Here is a 21,771-nt window from a genome sequence, read left to right on the forward strand (position 1 = left end):
CCTGAACAAGATGGTGTCATGGCAAAATCAATACGTTGTAACTCGTGGTGTCGTAGTTTAATGCTGAATCCCACATCTTTGATCCCAATATACATTTACTGAGAGTGAAAATTCACAAAATACACTTACTTTTCTCACTTTTTGATCAGAATGACACATTTTTAATAGATATCCATACAAAGTAGGAAACAGTGTGACAGAAGCTTAATTCATGTGTTCATATTTAATGGTAAACATTACATACAGTATTTCTGCAATATAACACTTGAAGAAAAATATCAAATGTCTGCAGTAAATTATAAAAGCTAAATAAAGACTAAATTAGATATGTATTAGCTATACAATGTTATAAAGGCATTTTTATTCATCTTGTTTCTAGACTTTGCTTTGATGCTTCTTTGGTTTGGTGAAGTTTCTAATTCAGTTCATATTAAATTCAAAAGTAATTTATTTATCCAAGTATCTCGTATTTATCTATGTTGCAGTTGATTTTATTAAACTTAATGCTAAATACCAAATACTAGAGAGGGCTTTTGTTGTAACACTAGAAAAAATATGTTATTTTTCTTATAAAGAAGTGCAGACTGTGTTGATGCTTAAAATGAGTATTATGGAATATAAAATATTAAAAATGAAATGACTTTACGTAAAAGGGTGAGATCAAGGACAGATGTAGCTTGTTTTTTTGTGTGTTTTTTTTAAAGCATTACATGTAAGAATAAAAACAAACAGAAACATTTTGAAGTAGTTTAAGTGCATAAAGGCTGTATATTTGAAAGTTAGGAGTACATAATAAAGAGATACCATTAAAATAAGAACTTAGAAATATATGACCTACGAATTGAAAAGGACAGAATCATTGTTTTTTTTTATATATATACATTCTTATATACAGTCTGTTGAATTGTTGAGTCAGATCGTGTTCCAAAAATGCAAGCAATTGTTAAAAACTAGGAAATGAGACATACATCAACATACAACCCATATACATATAAAAAAATAGTTTTTCATCATCAGGAGTGAAGTTCAACATCATTTTCTGCTGATTTTTCATAATTTGCTTTGTTTCTTGCTCTGGTTTGGTAAATTAACCTGTGATGTGAGAACATCAGTAGGAAAATGCAGAGCTCCAAAATAATGGAAGAGACACAGGATAATGATGACAAAGATGATACCTGGTATATGGATGTGAATGGTGAGCAGAGGTATGCTTGTTATATGCGTGGATCAAACAGGAGCACTGCAGTTAAAACATGTTTGTGTTACTAAGAAGCAAACCAAGTTTCCCATCATCTGCGCCCCCTTATTTCTCCCCCTGAATTACATTTCCACTGCTTCTCAAAAGAAAATAAGTTATTTTGGTCCAGGGAAAGGTCTTTACTATTTTATCCATACAAAATTAGGCTAGGTAATTTCTGCATACTATGTTGTTCTCCAAAAAAAAAAAAAAATCAAAAATAAAAGAGTTACACTTTTCTTTATGCTTTCTTCAGCACAAGGAGTCTCGTGTTTCTTTATTCTTCCTACAGAAAAGAGAGCATAAAGTTTCAGTGGGAGGATTAAGGTAAAAACATGCAGAAACAAGAGAAGAGAAGGTGTCCCTGAGTGTATGTGTGCATGTGTGTGAAAGTGTGTGTGTGTGTGTAGGTGTATAGCGTGCCTCTGTCTGCCTATATGGTTTCCACGTAATTAGCGGGGAATAAACCCTGACGGCCGTCTTTGCTCCACCCCCTCCACCAGGCTTTGTCCACTGTCTCCACGTCCCTGATGATGTCACCGGGTTCAAAGGAGATCTCGGATTCGTCCTCTGTGGGAAACACAAGATAACATGGTGAGGACCAGATAATCACAGTGTAATTACTGCAAAACGGAGGCACTTTATGCGAACATGTGTGGTAATTATCCTCCAAATGGCAGCTTACCTGCCTGGTAGTCATACAGAGCTCGGACGCACATATGTCGGTCGGCTAAATCCTGCGGTGGAAAGGAAAATTCAATGGGGGGAAAAAAGAGAACAGGCTATAATCATGAAATGCTGAATTTCTTGTTCAACTAGCATGATAAGTTTGAGAAAAATTACATCACTTCCAGGAACACTGACAGATGTTCCAGTAAAATGTTCAAGTAACTTTTTTTCTGTTGAAATTTCTGGAGTCAAATCATGATATACATCATTCATCATTAGGACAGTCCTGAGCATTGGTGAGGAAAATAAATATATGATACCAAGCTGAATTTGTGAGAATGTTTCTGTAATTGATTTACCTTTGTTGGAGTGAAATGAATATTTGGGTGTCTACCAACCAACAGGAATTCTGACGTGTACAGACCGGTAATGTGCCCAAGAGGCGAACAAAGATGCCCTGTCACTTTAAGAAAGTACTCAACTGCTTTTTCTGAAAGACAAATGACTTCAAATCATTGTCATCCTTTCATGCCTCTTGACCACTTTGGACAAGAGGAAATGGCTGTTGGGATGTTTCGCAAAACAAAGTACAAGATATAACGCCACTTGTCATTGATCAATCTGATGTTTGATTGAAGGTTTGGGAGCCTATGACGTGGTCAGATGATATAACCATTTCCCTCACTGCATGTCAAGCTTCTATTGTTCTTAATGATTTTATGCCACATTGTTGTGCCACCATTAAGAAATACATCATGGAAATCCATCTTTATTTTACTCTCAATTGGTTTGGAAGAATAATTCTCTGAAGAAAATGTGTAAACGTTGCTATATGCCTTAAAACATTATATTTAGGTCTGGGGGAAGAAAAAAAAACACCTCTTGTCCATTTTCAGAGATCTGCTGCTCTCTATCCTCAGTGATGTCTCCATCTTCTGTGGTTGTGTGAACTCTGTAGCAGACAGGAGACTCAGAGGTGCTGCCGTCTGTGTCTGTTGGACTCAAGGACCTCACTGAAAATACAGAGGAAACTAATTTAGAACAATTCAATCTGAGCTGAAACTGTAAAAATATGTGGTCATTGAAAAAAGTATATAGTTTTAAACCTGTGCCATTTTGTTCCTCTGTGCCGCCACCATTTGTCATCCCATTGGTTGATGGAAGTAGAGTCTCGTGCTTGATATCTTGACGAGCTGGTTCAGGATCTTTGATAGCGACATAGGAAAAATCTGAATAGAATTGGAGTTGATTTCAATTATTTTTGAAGGTTTCAGCACATTTATGATCTGTGACAGTAGGAGTGACAAGAACTACCTGTGCATACTGACTCCTCCTCTTCCTCAGAAAACTCAGCAGGCTCAGCAAGAGTCTGGCTGTATCCTGAATAATTGCTCTCTTCTTCGGCTTCCTCTGCCTCCTCTTCAACCTGTGGCATCTCTGCTGGTTCTGCCGGTGATGAAGGGTCAGTTTCCTGTTTTGATGCCACCTCTTCGTCCTCCTCCAGCTCCTTCTCGTTATCCTCCTCATGCTGCTCTTCCATATCCTCCTCCTCATACTTCTCTTCCTTCTCCTCTTCCTCAGGTCCTCTACCTTTACCCTCTTCTTCATGCTCCTCCTCCTTGTCCAACTCGTTTTGCTCCTCCTTCTCGTCTTCCTTCACCTCTTGCATCTCTTCTTTATCTACCTCCTTTGTCTCGATCCGGTCTGGTTCAGCGGTGACAGAATCCACCTCTGGTTGTGTTTCAGCTTCATCTCCCTCCTGCTCCTCCTGTAGTTCCTCTTCCTCATCTGCTTCCACCAGCACAGCTTGCACTTTGAAGCCAGTGTCTAAGACCAGCTTGGTGTTGCCGAGGCCTGGTGTGTTGAATTCTGCCAATTGGAACAATTATACAATTAAAATTCAAATACAAAAATCACAAGTATTTGTTGATGGCATTGCAGTGCCTTGCAAACATATATTTTACACATTTCATTGCGACCGCAAACTTAAATGTATTTTATCACTGTTTTAGGTAAGAAAGTAACACTAAGCCATGAATAATTTATATAAGAGGAAATTAATGCATGGCTGAAAACTGAATTCAGCCCCTTTAAATCCGATGCCCACTCCATGCACTCCGGCCAACTGCCTTTAAAAGTCACCTAATTTTTAAATAGAGTCCACCTGTGTGCACTTTAATTTCAGCATAAATTCAGATGCACTGTGAAGGCTTTTGATCGTCGTTAGAGAGGATTAATAAATAAAGAGTATCATGAAGACCAGAAAAATACCAGACCGGATCGGAATGAGGTGAAGACATTTAAAGCAGAGTTAGGAAAAATGGAAAGCGTGTGGTAGAAGAGCAAACCTACCAGAATGGCAGACAGACTGAGCCAGGACAATTTTAATTAGAAGGTAGAAGGAGAAGAAGAAAGCAAATGTTGAAAGAAAGTCACAATTACCCCAAATAAAGTTTGTCATAAACACATCTGTCCTGAAAACACTGTGAATCACGACAGTAGCAAAACAATGCTGTGGGAAGGTTTTCCTTCAGCATGGATGGAGAAGCTGGTCAAAATTGGCGCTCATGATGTGGCAATGTGGGGAAAAGTGCATAGTTTTTACTTACACTCATGTCTAAAATACTTAAAAGCTCTGAAGCATCTGAAAGTTGATAAGTATATAATCTTTCCATAAATTTGTTCAATATATTCTTGGCTTGCCATTCAGCCTTACCTGTGTTCGGATCAGGACGGTTTGTTAAAAACTGCGAAGGCTCAAAGTTCAAAGGTTGCTGCTCTGCCTCTGAAAGCAGCTGAGCGATGTTTTCATCTATCACAGTCGGAGGCAAAGAATCTAAGAGACTCGGTGAGGCAGGAGGAGCAGACGGTTCTGTCGGTTCTGAAGCCTCGGGCTCGGCCGCGGCCTGAAACCGGTTGGTACTCTGTGGAATAATGGGCAGAGCTGAAACTGGGGGGGCAGGCCGGATGGGTGAGGTGGGCGGAGACATGGGGGCTCTGGGCTTCTCCGGGGAGGCGACGGGGTAAAACTCTGGGCTCCTCGGGGGAGACACGGCCCGGAAAACGGGAGAGTGAGGAGCTCTCGAAAAGGGGGAGACCAACGGAGAAGTGTACGGAGAAGACGCTGCGCTTTCTTCTGCTTTTGAGAAGATGAAAGCTGTATCTGTCAGACTGCGCTGGTATCGTCTAAATGGTTTTCCTGCAGAGGAACAAAGCAGTTATCAGCTCTAAAAATAACACAGGTTGGACATGCAAAAAAATATATATATATATATATATAATCCTGTGTAAAACAGATTGATGTGTTTTAGAAAGCAATTCTGCATTTTGAAGAGAAAAAAAAAACAAAACAAATCCTACCACTGCGGGAAGATCCAGGACTGGTGGGGCTCTGTGATGAAGATGATGACAGTTGTCTGAAAAACTCTCTGGGGTTCATGGAGCGCTGGGACACCAATGCTGCTGCCTCCTACAGGTCATCAAATATACAGCAGTAAAAAAAAATTGAATGTGCAGAAATAAGTACAGCTACAACCAGAAGTTTACAAACACAAGACACATACTAATTAATATTTTTCTCCCTGCCTGACATTAACTCAGATCAAACTCCTCTTGTTTTAGGACATAATTACTACCAAAATGCTTTCTTTCTTCAATATTGAGAGAAAAATATGTATGTGATTTATTTGCAAATGTCTTCATATAGTATAAAAGACAATTATCCGTGATCCTAAGCAAGTGTATATAAACTTCTGAATTCAAAGGAAGTTACGGAAATATCTCTAGATATTGTTCTTGATATATATTTCTAGTATTTAGCAAATAGAAATAATTTTGTAATTCTAACTTCCCCAAAACACGAGAAGTTTGATCTAATTTAACTTCAGACAGTGAAGAAAAAAAAGGTGCTTTTTTTTATTATTATTTAGTGTATGTAAACCTCTTGTTTCAACTATTTATAGAAATAACTGACTAATTTCAGTTCTGCAAAAAGTCCAAATCTTCTAAGAATAAACATGATTTTTCATCACTCAGTCACAAAAGGGTCATTTTAACAGTCATTTGGCAGGAACAACTTACAGCTGCTTTCTCTATGGATTCACTTCGTCTAAGACGAGCCCTCATATCCTCTTCATGCTCTCTTTGCTGCAGCTCCTGGTAGAAAAACAATACATGTATCTAGGTGTTTTATCTGCAAACACTTAAGCTGTGATTTACAGAAAGCATGCTTCAAGTAATGCTTTTTGTTTCTTTTTGATTTAGTAGAAACTCTATGACCCCATTTTAACTTTCACACAATTTCTCTGCAGTCATAGCGTCAAATCATAACGCTGAAATACCGTGTGATGTGAGAAAAGGCTCAGCAAAAGTTTGTTTTTTGTTTTTATCCTCACCCATCTTAACTTCTCCTTCTTGCGTAGCTCTTCTTCTTCTGCTCTTTGTTTTTGTCTGTAAAAAATAATTTCAATGAAACAGGTGAAAGTTTAAAGTCTTTTAGCAATTAAACAGATTATACTATACTTTGTTTCTTTTGATAAGAATAAATTATGTTTAAATGAGGATGCCAATGAGTGAGGTGAACTTTTGGAAGAACTTTGAACTTGGCATTACTACTTTATATGTATATATATATATGTGTATATATATATATATATATATATAATCCTGTGTAAAACAGATTGATGTGTTTTAGAAAGCAATTCTGCATTTTGAAGAGAAAAAANTATATATATATATATATATATGTATATGGAGAATTTATCTAATAAAGAAAAAAAAATAACATTTCTAACATTTACCCTCGAGGGCAAGGAGATGGTGACAGCTGTGCAATATGCACACCTAGCTGCATGTCTATGTGCTTCAAACTTCACAATATAAACTGAAGGTTTGTGTCTTAATTCTCAAAACCTTCAGATTATGTCCAGCTGTCTCTGTACATGTTTTCTGTTGTAATTGTGTGGGAGAATGCTGAAGGCAAGAAGTGAGTTAAGGTGTGGATCTGCAAGTAGTTTACAAGAGACCGAATTACATCTGATCAGATGTAAACAACCTTATCTTTAAAAACTTTAATGCCTAAAGAAAGTGAATGATCGAAAACATGTTCATGCAAATATATTTTATACATAAGTTTTAATCTGTGAAGTGAATTAAAAATTAGTCAGAGGTGAACTGGCATAACGTTCAGTGCAGTGTTCAGACCTCTGCTCCTCAATCATCTGAAGTTTTTCGTTCATTTTTCTGTCTCTCTCCTCTGCATCCCTTCGCTCCTTCAGAATTCTCTCTCTTTCAAGCCGCCGTCTCTCCTCCGTCGCCCTTCTCTTTTCCTCATCTTTGCGCGCTTCCTCTTCACGCTGAAACACACGAAGGGCATCAAAATAACGTACTTTAGTTCATGTATTCAGTTTTTTTTATTCTTTGTCTTGCATTTGTTGAAATTATGTTAATCAAAAGTCCATCTTTGCATGCATTTGACGTACTTCAGCACGTGCCCAGAAGGAGTCTCTGTTAATTAGTCTCATCTCCATTGCGGCATTAGTTTTTCTGTAGTTTGTACCCTAAAGAGAAATATAAATGGAACAGTATTAATGAGAGTGACACCAAAAAGGTATGGTTTCATTTGACGGGCAAGCTGGGAGTCAAAAGTGTTTTTGTAGAAACGGACTTTCTGTCTTAAAAGACGTTTTATGGATAAATGAAATGCTCTGTCTCCATCTGATGGACAAACAGAGTAGTGCAAGAGACTCACAACAAGTTCCTCCTTGTCCGCAGACCTGGAGCTCCTCCTCACCCACTGTGTGGGAGCCTGAGTTTGAGTCTTACTCAGCTCAGCTCTTACCCTGTCCTCTGTCACATCCTCTGGCTTTTCTGCACTAATGAAAGCATGTGCTTCCTGAAACACAGAGGACAAGGAATGAAAAAACAAAAAAAACGACAGGCGTAAGACAGATATGAATTTAATCCATTCTCATATGCAGTGGCTCTGTTCATAGACACAATGCTGTTAATACACACAGTACTTCCTGTGGTTTTCTGTCACTCTCATATTAGTTATAACTTTGAGTTATGAAAATTTGAAGCCAAACAGTTGTGCAACTCCTTCAGCTGTACAGACAACGAGAGAGAGGGGGGGAAAAAAACAACAGCAAAGGCCAAAGCATGAGAACAAGAATGTGATGCTTGGTTTATGGATTGCCAAAAGAGGGAGAAGGGAAATGAGAAGTGTAGGGGCCAGAAGATATCCAGAAAATTGTGAAGGTAGTATTACCTAAAAGCAGACAGGATTGATACAGTTTTTTCTGCCAGTTTTAGCTTTTTGAAATGTATTTTGAGTTTTTTTTTTTTTTCGAAGCTTATCACCTTAAAAAATAAATCTCCCTAAAGTTGTTGTTTTTTTTTTTGTTTTTTTTCCCACCCTGAAACACTAAGCAAACACCATTATTAGGTAAAGTGTCTAATAGTCTCTCCCAAAGAAACGCTTCAGTCTCTGGGGATATTTAGAGAAAAACTATAAATCAAAAAAAAAAAATCTCTTGACATTCTGAAACTGAGAGCCTTTAGATGTTTTATCACCACGCCTTTGTTTGGATGCAGGCATCTGAGCGCAGCCAAGGACCTTAGAATAATTTCCCTGAGAGAATAATTCCAGGCTTGTTCCCAAAGGCCGTGTCTGTCAACCTCCTACAGGAAAGCACAGCTTTATATCTGAGTGACAACACTGACACTGAACAGAGCTTTCAGTGTGCCTTATAATAAGCATCACTATAGTGTGCAATCCATATCAATCTTGCTGTCAATGCCAACTGCACATACTTGGCTCATGAACCAGACAAGGAGTCCACAGAGCTGACAGTCAGAAAAGGACGGTCAAAAAAAACGTATGTAGTAATGGCTCCCGAAGCAGATGTGCAGGGATCAATTTTGATATGAGCCAGGGAAGAAAAATGTTTTTTTTTTACAGTAATTCAGTAAGAGCAGGACGTAAAAGAACTGTTAAATGTTATCATATTACTCAGACAAAAGAAAGATGTTTTCATATTCGTCACTTAACTATATCGATACAACCTTTGACACGAGAAGATAATGAGATGATGACCTCATACTTGTCAACAAGAGTCTCGTACCGATGGATTTAACTTGTTCCTTTTTCAAGATGGAATGAGGATGCAACAACAACAACAACAAAAATCCAGTTATCTTGCACATTTTGAGGAATTTTTTATTCCAAAGAAAGTCATAATTAGACATACAGTATATGGTTAAAAATAAACAAACACCCATCACAAATTGTCTTTTAGCAAACATGGTTCAGTGGCCAAACATTTGTTGAAACCATCAAGAATATCTTGACGTAATTCTGGCACCGACTCATCTTAGTCCAAATATTTTCAACAGAGCTGAGGGTACTCCAGAAGTGTAGCCTCACCCTGATTTCTCCATTCCTAAACCAATTCAGTGTGTGTTTGTATCATGGTCTACTTGTTTAACAATTAAAGAAATTTTTTCTACAACTTTCAGTCACAAACACATTTAAATGCAGATGGTGGTTTCATTGTAAAAGAAAAAAAGCTGCCATGCAGCAGTGGCCTCTGACCACAAGCAGCAGGTAAGGTAGGTGAAGTGTCTTTCCTATGGAAATGAGGAATCATTAGGATTTTTTGCATTTTATTTTTAAGATCTAAGCACAGATCTTGATATCACCATCTAAAGTAAATGCTTCAGTATTGATTCAGGGTGGAGAAAGGAGTGTGTCGGTCAATGGTTAGTTTCACTGCATAATTCTGAAATGGGGTGACGCTGTATGATGGATGTGAAATAATCTTTAAGGGTCTGTGGCACTGATGACCTGTGACAATGAAAAGTCACTGTTGGTATGCGACTGGAACCTGTCTGGGGGAGGAGGGGGAATGAGTCCAAGGTGATATGACAAGATTTTTGCTATAATTGGACTCAGTTTCGCACAAACTGTCTTTCTGCTCTGGAACCAAACTGTTCCACGGCATTTTCCCGACTCAGCTCAGTGGAAGAAGCAGCATAAGTAAGCAGACGTGCGAAAATTCAATTTTTTTTCCCAGTCAATGTTTGTCTCAGACGGCAGATGGATGACTTATGAAATGTCACTGATAGACTTCCAAAAGTTGATTATATGGCACATCCACAGCATTATCTACAGTGTCTTACGAAAGTGTTCACACCCATAGACTTTTTTTGTTCTTTTTTTCAGACATTGCGATGTTACAACCACACACTTCTGTATATTTTACTGGAATTCAAAGTGACAGACACAAAGTTGTGCATAACATCTGATTTGGAAGAAAACTTGATGCAACGCTTTCACCGTTTTCATTTGGAACAAGAGTCACTGGTGGTGACGGCGGTAGGAGTTCAAATCCTCGGTCTTGTCTCAGTCGTCGTGTGTTTGGGCAAGACACCTGACCAGCCTTGCTGGTCAGAAGGCCTGGTGCCACAGCTGCACCGCAGTCTTGTTTCTGTCAGACTGTCCCAGGTCAGCTGTGGCTACAAAGTAGGTCATCACCATCTGCAAGCGGATGACTGAATGTAGAGCGAAGCGCTGTGGGGTCCTTTAGAGTTAATAAATTACTATGCAGGCCATTTACCCTTTAGAATCAGAAGAGTGTCATCAGCATATGAATCCACTTTCACCAAAGTTTCACCAGGGTAAACTTTACAGAACAGCTTTACCCTGCAGTTACAGCTGTAGTTCTATTTGGGCTGGTTTCTCCAGGCATTGTACATCTTGATACTGAAATGTTTGTTAGCAAAACACCTCAAGATCAGGTCAGGTTGGAAGAAAGCTTTCATGACGTCAATTTTCATGTCTTCGAGTTTTAAAACCACAGTTTCAGTTACAATTGGACATTCTTATACATGAATGTTCTTTTATTAAAGATTACATTTTTTTGCTCTGTATGTTTTGGGTTGTTAACCTGCTATGGTGAACCCAGGTTGTCTTCCTAGACTGCTCTTTATTTTGTCCATCTCCATCATATTCATCAATCCTGACTAATTCTGTGTTCCTATTAAGAAAAAGCATCCAAATAGCATGATGCTCCCAGCACCATGTTGCACAGAGGAAAAAAGTGTTGATCTTCCTCAAAACGGCATTTTACATGTAAGACGTAAAAGTCAACTTTTTTCTCAGATATGTTTTGGCTTTCTTCTTGTTACCCTCTCTAAATTCTGCAGTGTGTTGCACAAGTAATAGTTTTTCTCTCAACAGATTGCCCTACTTAAGACATGGATCTTTAACGCTGCTTTGCTGATTAACGCTCTCCTTGCCAGAGAGCTGTCAGTAGGTGGATGATTCCAATTGTTGACTAAAGTTCTTTACAGATGAGCTGTACTGAGATTATTTGACACAGGTGAAATTTATTTCCACATATCAGAGTAAAAGAGACTGAATATAAACACACACCACACTGTGGATCTATTCATTTGTGTATTTGCTACCTCGTGTAAAAATCCCAATAAATAAAAACTATGTTATATACGAGGTTTACAAAACTACAGCAATAAACAAAACGTTAAGAGCCAGTGACAAACTTAATGAATATATTTTCATTTGCGCTGTTCTCCTTCAGAGTCTCTCATTGCCATTTCAAAGACAATAACAGAAATTAACATCTATGATGAATTTACGCACTGAATCTAAAGATGAACTACATACAAAATTAAGAAGAGTTGAAACCAAAATGGTTTGAACTCTGCCTTATATAACAGATTAAAAAAAAAAAAAGCTGCAGCGTTTCAGGGTTCACTGATTTGACATGAACATCTTTCTTCATATTTTGTTTACAGCATCTAGACAGTCTTTTCTTCAAATCCAACTTTCCATCCCTGTTTTCTTACAGACTCATCTTCATATATTTCATACGGACTCAAACGCAAAACCTTACTGATCCAAGTTTTCTTAGCTAATATCCATGACAATGTGAATCCTTGCCCGCTATTCAGCTTTAGCTTTCATAAGCCAATGCAACTGTAGACTTCAATCTGTAACAGAACCAAATCAGCAGCTGCAGACTCGCCTCGACAGAACCTATTCACTGCCAGCCGAGACATGCAGCACAGATAGCCGAAAAAACTAAGTAAAGAGAAAAAGAGGAAAGAGAATGGAGGAAAATATTAAAGTAATCACAAAGAAAATATAGGAAAATCTCCCACAGTGACAGACAAGATTCTGAGAAATATTAGCTGAGCTTTCAATTATACCATTAATCAGTGTGTGTGTGTGTGTGTGTGTTATGAAACTTTTGTGCTAGGTTTAGTTTGCATGTCACTGCAAGGCCAGAAGAGAGTTTAGCCTTGCAGCAGATCAGTTTAAAGAGACAATATCTGTAGAAGCTGTGTGCAGTATTCACATAATCTCTTTCTTGTTAGATCTGTGAAAATCTCCATGACACGTATGTACTCCATAAATGTTTAATGCGTGTTCATGTATGTAGCATTTACTATGTTTACAATCAGTGGTGTTGATCCATTAAAGAGGCAGCATGGCTCTTTTAGTGTGTATTATATTTGTGTTAAATGTCTGCAGACTTACAGAGTCTGAAATCCAAACTAAAGAGTCATTATTCCACGCCGCTGCTCTTTAAGTATTTCAAACCACTCACTGACTCTAGCCTCCTCTTCTTTCTCTTAGTTACATTTCATTGAATGCTGATCAGGGGTAACATTATGACCACCTGCCCACTGTGTTGGCACATTGGGGCATGGACTCCATTAGACCCATGAAGGGATGCTGGCACCAAAGCAGCATTTTATGTAATTAGTGTAAGCTATGAGGTGGGGCATTGTTTACACAGAATATACAAGATATGCAGATAGATTTGAATTCAGAGCATTCCTAAAACACTTTTGCTTCATTGCCTTGTGGTATTATGCTGCAGGAAGAAGCCACAGCCATCAGGAAATAAACTTCACCTAAAACTGTGTACATTGTCCGCAACAGTGCTCAGGTACTGTGGTGTGTGTTAAACTACCATCTACTTGAACTTTCCCTCAACACCTCGCACTGCCTCTAACGGTTTGCCTTCTTTGTACTGGACACATGCTACGTGTTCCCAGGTAAGCAACACACACTCAGCCGTCACTGTGTTCTAAAAGAAAACATGATGTATTTGACCAGGCTGACCTTGTTTTGGAACCTTCAACAGCAAAAATAAGTCAGCATGGGCTCCCTGACTGGTCTGCAGGTAAGAGCAACAGCAACTTGACGTTTGCATTGCACCACATGGTGCGGCTTTTGTTTAAGTGCATTGGGTGCTGCAGGTTTAACACCATTTTCTCCTCGTACCCCATTTGATGGATGCTGGCCACCCCAGACCAGGAACCTGATTCTTTTTGAACTCTTTAAAATCACTATTCTTGATGAGTTTTTATGGTTCTAACACTGTGAGGACAAAATGTAGTCTTGATATTTAATATATTCTGCCCACTAACAGGTAAAATGATAAATCTCTTTATAACTTAATTTTTTAGAAGTTTTAAGTGTCAGTTGGCAAAATGTTACACCAGTTTAGTGTACATCAACTTTATCTAGAATTTGTCAAACAATTAAAGACCTTGCTTTTTATTGCTCATTAAATGTATCAAAACTGAAAAATTGCACTTCTTGTAAATCAACAAACTGTTTTAAGTTAAGTGAAAATCAGGTAAGGGTTAGGATCAGATCAGTAGGTGTTCATTTCACTTTCACGTGTTGCTATGATATCAGTGCAGTTTTGCTCCAATCGACTGATAGAAACAAAGAACTGAAGGCTCCAATCACACACCAACTACAGGAAGTTAGCAGAAACAATTCTGATGGAGTCTCATCTGTTTATAGACATGCTTCCATTGTGTGTAAAGGATTTTTCATCAGTGTATTATGTCATTCTGTTCATGAGTAATTCACTTGAGAAAAACAGGAAAGCTGATTCAGCGTTCCCCAGCGTGAAAAATGCCAAATTAGATCAGAGAAGAAGAAAAAAAGTTGGATTCTTCAGATATTCATCTGCAGTGTGCAGGTCAAGATAATTTTGCAAATGGAACCCATATGCATGGCTATGAAGTTGACTGTAAGCATATTTTCTGTAAATCTGATTCAGGTTTGATTTAAAAAATTTAATCAGTTTCAGTTTATATATCTACTGAAAAAAATCTGATTTTTCTTTTATTTTATATACAAAATCTCTTTACATGGAGTTCAATAAGAACAGCTAAAGCAGTTGAAGCTGTGAGCACACGTTTCGGTGTTGTGACCTAAGTCCAGCTGTTACAAGTGTGAGTATTTGCTGAGGTCAGAGGTCAAATTTTTCTCACAGCTCACAAAAGCAGGGTTGACCTTGTTCAGTCTTTTCCAGGTTAACTATGCAGTAATTTTCTTAGAGTAATAAAAAAAATCCAAAATTAAAATGTACAGCTTAAAATTGCACACATGCGCTCTTTCACTATGGGCTTGGAGAGTTTTGTGGATCACAAAATCCCAGATATTTCCCTTGTTCTTTAAAAAAAACGACAACAAACATTCCACAGATGCCTCTGCTGTTGATGGGGAGATGCCTTCATATGGAAACCAGAAAAATCCAGGCAACAGTTAAAAATCTCTTAGACTGAAACCAAAAGACAACAAAGAGCAGAGTTCATCCCTTTAGAATCAGGTCGGATCATAAATTTGCTCAGGCTCCATCACAAAAAAAAAAAAAACACGAGCTTTTTGCTCCAGACTTAACACACTCCTTCCGGTTGTGGAGGAACACAGACAACACCAGGACACCAACAGAGCAGGAAGTGGACTGAGAACAGGAAGCTCTCAAAACAATGCTAAGTAAACTACTGAGTATAAATATAGTGTTTTGAGAGTGAAATGCGGAGCCCAAGGGGAAAGCAGAATTTGAATATTTGTCTGTGGTGTAGGAAGTTTTTGCAAAGTGAAATCACGGCAAAAATAAGTTTAGAATGTCAGTGGTGAATTTTAAGTATCTTAACTTGAGACTGAATACCTTAAAGAAGTGTTTGATGGCTGGAATGTGGCTGGCACACTCATTTTTCCTGTAGTCATCCACATTTTGGCCGACCTGGAAACAAACACAGGATGTATACGCATAATTGCATTCATGTCATAAGCCTCTTAGGAGACAAAAAAAAAAAAAGACGAGGGAAACAGGCTGGGGAACAGGAGGGTTCATAACAATGTCAAAAGACATTATGTGTTTAGCTATACAGTACATTAGCATCCATTATGCTTTGTTCATTTGGTGTTTGAAAGGTTAGTCTTGCACCATAAATGTGGACATGCCTACAACCAGTATTTAAATGCAAATAGTAAGAAGTACCAGGAAAATGAACTGACTATATATAAAAAAAATAAAAAAACACTAGAAGTTAAAATAAGAAATGGTTTATAAATATGTATTAAGGGCAAAGACTAATGTGTTGCGGAAAAGTGAAACAATCAGATCTGGCCCAAAAGTCAATTTCCTCTTTTCACATTTCATACACCCACTTTGTACCAATCTGTTCACGTTTTGGGTTTTCCTAGTCAGGTTTTGCATATCCACTGACCTAAGCTGTTGAATATAAGAGTTTTTTTCTCCTGTCAAGTGTTTTGATTAATTTATATGTGATAAATAATCACCACAATGCCAAAAAAACTTACATACAATTACATTTTGGTACACTCTACATTTTACAGGGAGCAAACACACAGAGGTTAATGACAATGTAAGAAATACTAACCAAATTAATTCAGCTAATCGCTAACAGAGAATACTAAACATTCTTTAAAATGAACGCTTTAGATCATTTTGTCTTTGTTTTAATATGTAAAACTCCACATGCTCTGTCACACACTTGATGTGATGTCACCTTTGCTTGCTAAACAAATTAATCGCTGATGACAGCTCATAGCTGGAAGGCGAGAAAGAAATATTTTGACAATTGTGAAAGAGGAATCAGTTTAAATCGGTATCGACAAGTTCAGAGTTTTAATATTAAAGGGTAATTATAAGAGTGGCAGGTAAATTTCACAATGTAGCTCTAAATGTTCTCTCTACAAGAATTTATCGCAGCCTGATAGGTTTTCTTTTGTGTACAGTTCATGCATTAAACTAAAGGAAATTAGTCTAAGTTAATTCTTGGGCAAGTCATTTGTGAGTCTTTCACTCGTCTTAGTGTATGTTTTATGATAACTGATGCAACTCACCCAGCTTATCAAAGCAATCCGAAGAGCTCCTCCATCCATTCCTCCCACTTTACACAGTCCATATTGAGGCTTAGAGATGTGAAACTTTTCTGCCAGTTCTGCCACACCGCCCGCTGGAAAGGGAAAGGTTTAAAAGAAGGAAAAGCAATATTATTCACATTTACTTTTAAAGTACACCACTTGTGGGAAACAGGGTGGTGCATTAAAATGTTTTACAACACAAAATTATTATTTTTTTAATTACTTTACAAATGAACAGTTCACTCTACCTCCTGAGTCGGCCAGTTTGAGCTTGTTGGTAACCCCTTCATATGTAAATAATGCCCTGTGAGCATAAGGAGAACAAATGAAGGTTAGCTACAAAGAAATATGACACAAAGCCACAAAGCCACAGTAGATTTATCCAGAGTCAAAAGCTTCTTCCTATGTGTTTGTGAGGAGACTTAAAACTTTAAAGCTTAACATTGTTCATTGCAGTATGCACAAGCAAAAAGTTAGTCGCAAAAAAACAAAAAAACAACAACATTTTTTTTCATATTGTCAAATTACATCCACAAAGTGTAAAGCAACAAAAAGCTGTACATAATTTGAATTTCAGGGAAAACATGAGGTTTGCAAAAAAACATCATCATGGATATCATGGTTAATGTTGTGGAGAAGTCTATATAACAGGGTTAGGTTATTACACAAAATCCCACGCCGTGGTGGACCTACAGAGATTCTGTGGACTTGGAAAGTCCTATTCAAAGTTCACCACAACCAATACACATGACACAGCAAATATGTAGAAGATAGTGCTCTGTTCTCCTGAGACTTAAATTGAGCTATTTGACCCGCATGGCATCAGTCTTTCTATCAACTCATCTCCTATGGTCAGGCTGGAAACCCCCATCCCCACGGTGGTGCTAGAACCATGCTGTGCACAGGCTTTTCTTCAGTAAAGACAGGGAAGCTGATCAGAGTTGATGGAAAGATTGCTGGTGCTAGATAGAGAGGAATATTGGAAGAACAAATGATATTGGCTGCTTGTGACTGGCTTACCCTTTATACAGGACAATAACCCTTAATAAACAAGCAAAGCCTCAATGTAAGGACTTAAATCGATACCTATTTATCTGTCAGAAAGGCTCAAAGTTTAGATCTATAGCCAATTAAAAATCTGTGGCTAGATATAAAAACTGCAGTTGGATCCTCTTCAAGAGTGAAAGAGCTGCAGCTATTATGCAAATGAGAATTGACATCAACTTTAGCCTCTGGATGTTCAAAACTGGTAGAGACATACGGCTTAAATGCAATTGCATTAAAAAGAGGTTATACAAAGCTAATAATAATAATAATGTATCATTTTCAAAGTTCCTGTGTTTTATTCTTTTGAAATTTCCATCTCTGTCATTTAACATGCTGGAGTCAAAATAGTGGTGAGTGAGTGAGGAAACCTTTACATTATCCAGGGCAAACACATAGAGTTTAGTCACACACTTAGTAATGCTAACCATGATAATTATTTAACATAGGATGCAAAAAATACTATAAAATAAACACATTACGGTACATAACTTGCAAATTTGCATGCATAAAATAAGTTTATATTATATTTATATTCGTATTGATATATTTTCCTTTAAATTCACAATTCTATACTAACTTATATTGGTCTATAACAAAAAATCCCAGTAAAACACAAAAAACTTTGTGCAGTTGTAATTTGACAAAATGTGCAAAAGTTCAAAGGGTGACTGTTCAAGCAATCCATTGTAGTGGTGCACACAATAACTCTATATATATATTATATATATATATATATATATATATATATTTTTTATATGTATATAAAACTGGAAACATGAACTTTCTTCAACAGCAAAGATGCGACACTGACACGGTAGAAATTTCTGTGCTTTTTATTTTTTTTAGTAAATATCAAAGACATGAAGCTACACTGAAACACAATGACCAACATTCACAGAGCTTTCTTCAAACTTGGATGGCTCCTCGGTGTGAAGCAAACACAACCAGCGCTACTTAGAGCTCTGAGGTTTTAGGCATTTTGCAGGTGAAAACCTGTCCTACCACACCCTTCAGTCAGTCTACTGTCACTGTGGCAACTCAACTTAAGATGTGTTTTCATGAGACCATTGAGACACAACTCTATTGCTTAGTTAAGAGCACTATAATTAATTTGTTTTGTAGCTGATGCTCCAAGGCAGATTCGAGTGATAAAGAAGACAGAGTGAAAAAGAGGTAAAGAAATTACAAGTTCAGCATTTAAATCAACTATCTACTCATTGATAGCTTTGTCTTGAACATCAACTTGATTTACATGAGTCCTTTGAAGAAGACAAGTACAACTTTGACTGGATGGTCTAAAAGTGAGACGAAGTGACTCATCTAGCATGAGAGTACAAGAATTTGAATGTGTGTAAATCTTCCGCCTTGTCAATAACATCTGGAGCAGGGTAGAGAGGGGCCATAAGCAGCCATTACAGCAGGTCAGAGGTGAAAGATGCTTGTGTGAGTATGTGGGATGTGTGTATGCAGTAGGAGGAGACAGCATTTAAAAATGTGTTGGTTAGCTACTGACAAACTGGACAAAACAGCAGAAGTCTAGCGTACAAGTTGTTAGCACGCCCATTATCTCCATCTATAAATCACTCGGTTATGTCTTTTTCACAACAAACCTGCCTTTGTTCTCTCTTTCCATTGAACAAAGCACACAACAGGTTAGTGATGTTAGTGCGCTGAGGACACACTAACCATATTGTGCACCCTATTCATCATGTCGCATCCTGGTCAACTGCATGAGTGGGCAGGACAACAGTGTTCATTTATTATTTATTGTCCTTGTAATGGAAATGTTTACAAGATTTCTATCACGTCACCACGGCAAAGTGCAAACCTTCTCTGAAGTCTGTTTAGTAAAAACTTTGCAAATTTGTCCCTAAAAAAGCTCACTGTCTCTCTCTCTCTCATGAGGCTGATGAACTCTTTGTTTCCTTTGGGTTTAATTTAAAGTGCCAGTGTAACACAGGAAAAGTATGACAGAGGGGGGGTTAGGATTAGCCTAACCCTTAATTAAGAGACCACTGAAAACACCAAGAACCCCACTGAAAACCTCCTGGTTATTCCACCAAATATTGATTTCTGAACTCCTCCTGAGTTAAAACATCAGTATTGTTGTTTCTAAATGATTATGAACTTGTTTTCTTTTGCATTATTTGAGTTCTGAAAGCGCTGCATCTTTTTCGTTATTTTGACCATTTCTCATTTTCTGCAAATAATAAATTTTTGCTTGGAATTTCATAGACATGTTGTCAATAGTTCATAGAATAAAACAGCATTCATTTTACTCAAAAATGTACCTACAAGATGTAAAATCAGAGAAACTGATCATTCAAAGTGGTCTCTTATTTATTTTTTTTCCAGAGCTGTATATGATAGCAAATTTTCTCTACAAGATGCCATAGAAGGGCAAAAGTAGAAAGCTGGAGGAAAAGAAAATGATCAAATAAAAATTAAATTAGAAAAACATTTATTTTAAAACTGTACAATTGCTCCATTCATTCGAAACCAAGGCACTGGCCTAAGTTTATGGATCCTTGGTTCTCCAGTGTTCCTAAAGGTCAGTGTCTACAAGGAAATGTCACTGTCCCTCTGAGTCCAGCTCCATGAGCTAATTCTCCACCCACAGGGCGCAGGCATGCATTTGACAACACAATGAGTGTGTGTGTGTGTGGGGGGGGGGACACACACACTTTGTTCTACCAGCCGGATTTTGCAAATACAATAATCTTTGCATTGAAAGCATCAAAGGGCAACAGTTGAATTGTTTTAGTCTTTTAACAAACAGTTATCAAACGTTTAAATGTGAACTGTTTTCAATGCCTAAAATCTTCAGTTATGATGGTAAACGTGAATAACATATCTACGTCTAGGTCATGCTCAAATATACCACTTCCTGGTATTGTTGAGTAAGTTATGTACGTGTTCTGATTAAATGATTAAACCTCTACCATGTTCATCCTAAGTTTCTATCTACCTTTTGGCCCTACATGCAACATGAAAAAAAAAAGAAAAACAACAACATGACAATTACCTTCACAACTCAGTAAGCTTGTGTGCAGAAGACAGTAGAAAGAAACATGCCAAACTCGGTTTTGCACTTAATAACTAGTTTTACATGACATCATTTATATTTACATTAGGATACAGTCGATGACTGTATGACCCGCTTTTCATAGAACGGTTTGCTTTCTACTCTTTCGGTTAGCTTCTGGAGACAAGGCTCTGTATGTATTGATAGGTTAGTATGCTTGTTATCTGCACCAAAATGCATCATGTTGTTGATTCATTTTGTCTTTTAGTGGTTTAACTCAAACTGATGACACTCCATGTCAATCAGACTCAAATACAGGATGTTTTTGTAGTTACACCCTCTTGACCGCCCCATTGCTGCTGACACAGCTGTATTATGGCATTGTCTGCTAGATGAACTACAGTGTGCAATAAACCAAAGGAAGCTCTGGTGTTTGCATTGTGTGCCACTTTTATCACTGCAGTGCCATGGTAGCATAAGCAGCTTCAGAAATTGTAAAGTCTCCTAAGCTAATAGACCAGATAGGCCCCTCCACACACATGGAGCGAGCAACAGATGGGAAAAACAGACTCTCTTTCTCACTCTACTCCAGCCCACCTCCAAATGCAGCCAGCTATGACTTCAGAGGGAGGAGAAGAGGAGAGATTTGAAAAGTAGAGAAAGAGGCCACCATTAAGGGATGTGAAAAGAGGAGGATGGGGGGGGGGAGGTGGAGGCAAAGCAATATAATAATCTAAAACATAAAGTTTTCAAAATAGTGTGTTCTACAGATAAGATCTCGACATTGTTACCACAGTTAGAAACCCGACACAGCCATGAAAAAGAAAAAAGCACTAAAAGGCATCCATGCAGTTTATAAACACAGACATGCTCCCACACAAAGGGAAATCTGCTGGAATTTTGAGTCGGTTGCAATTGCAGTGGTTTGTTTGGGGTTTTCAGACCCTTCATGCCCCCCCCCAACCCCCCAACAACAAACATGTTATGATCTATCATTTTAAGGTTAGCAGAAGCAGACCTTGTCGTCACCAATGCAAACATTCCCCTACACCAAGGCTGCATTCACTTTGAGTGTGGTAAAACACAGGGCATGCTTCTCTTGTTATGTAATTTCAGAAGATTTTTTTTTTTTTTTCATCCTACCACTTTAATAACAGATAAGGATAAATCCTTGGACCAGAGACAAAATTGTGTTGTTTTGTTTTTGATCCCCCCCAACTTGAATTCCATATTTAGATATCAGACTGATCTTTACCAAAATGTTATTATTTTTCTCCTTCTCTGAATCATCTCAGTTCTGTAGACTTTCAAGGAATACAGCTAGTCACCTTTTCCTCCAAGAAAGTTTTCTATTTTGTTCATAAAACTCTCTCTTTAGCCCAAAGATTATCTATTAATTTCATTCTTGCATGCAATAGGGATGAATGCGTTTTTGTTCCCTTTACCCCCTTTCAGCTCCCCAAATCCTCATTTTCTGCTCAAAGCTGACCTGTCTCCTGTTTCTATTTTTAACTCGTCTCTTAGTCTACCTCTCCGTCTATGTTGCGTTGGGGAGCCCGGAGACGT

The 21,771-nt window shown here is 37.9% G+C and overlaps 1 protein-coding gene across 2 annotated transcripts in view; it reads right to left on the reverse strand.

Annotated features, from left to right (window-relative positions):
* Positions 1-204: 204 nt before the first annotated feature.
* Positions 205-21,771, reverse strand: part of LOC103145185 (drebrin-like protein A) — a 34,648-nt gene continuing 13,081 nt past the window's right edge. Inside the window, exons 2-16 of one of the 2 annotated variants that reach the window (XM_007562537.2) lie at positions 16,382-16,437; positions 16,113-16,225; positions 14,911-14,985; positions 7,656-7,799; positions 7,387-7,464; positions 7,109-7,260; positions 6,301-6,355; positions 5,987-6,061; positions 5,267-5,375; positions 4,623-5,105; positions 3,221-3,775; positions 3,013-3,111; positions 2,786-2,919; positions 1,923-1,974; positions 205-1,807 (exon numbers count right to left, since the gene is read on the reverse strand). In XM_007562537.2, the coding sequence (XP_007562599.1) occupies positions 1,671-1,807; positions 1,923-1,974; positions 2,786-2,919; positions 3,013-3,111; positions 3,221-3,775; positions 4,623-5,105; positions 5,267-5,375; positions 5,987-6,061; positions 6,301-6,355; positions 7,109-7,260; positions 7,387-7,464; positions 7,656-7,799; positions 14,911-14,985; positions 16,113-16,225; positions 16,382-16,437 (2,317 nt within the window). In that variant the 3' untranslated portion in view covers positions 205-1,670. Of the gene's footprint in view, positions 1,808-1,922; positions 1,975-2,785; positions 2,920-3,012; positions 3,136-3,220; positions 3,776-4,622; positions 5,106-5,266; positions 5,376-5,986; positions 6,062-6,300; positions 6,356-7,108; positions 7,261-7,386; positions 7,465-7,655; positions 7,800-14,910; positions 14,986-16,112; positions 16,226-16,381; positions 16,438-21,771 lie in introns of both variants that reach the window. The other variant, XM_007562521.2, reaches the window with a different exon arrangement.

Source organism: Poecilia formosa, unplaced genomic scaffold (assembly GCF_000485575.1).
Source record: "Poecilia formosa unplaced genomic scaffold, Poecilia_formosa-5.1.2 Scaffold5, whole genome shotgun sequence".
Lineage (NCBI taxonomy): Eukaryota > Metazoa > Chordata > Actinopteri > Cyprinodontiformes > Poeciliidae > Poecilia > Poecilia formosa.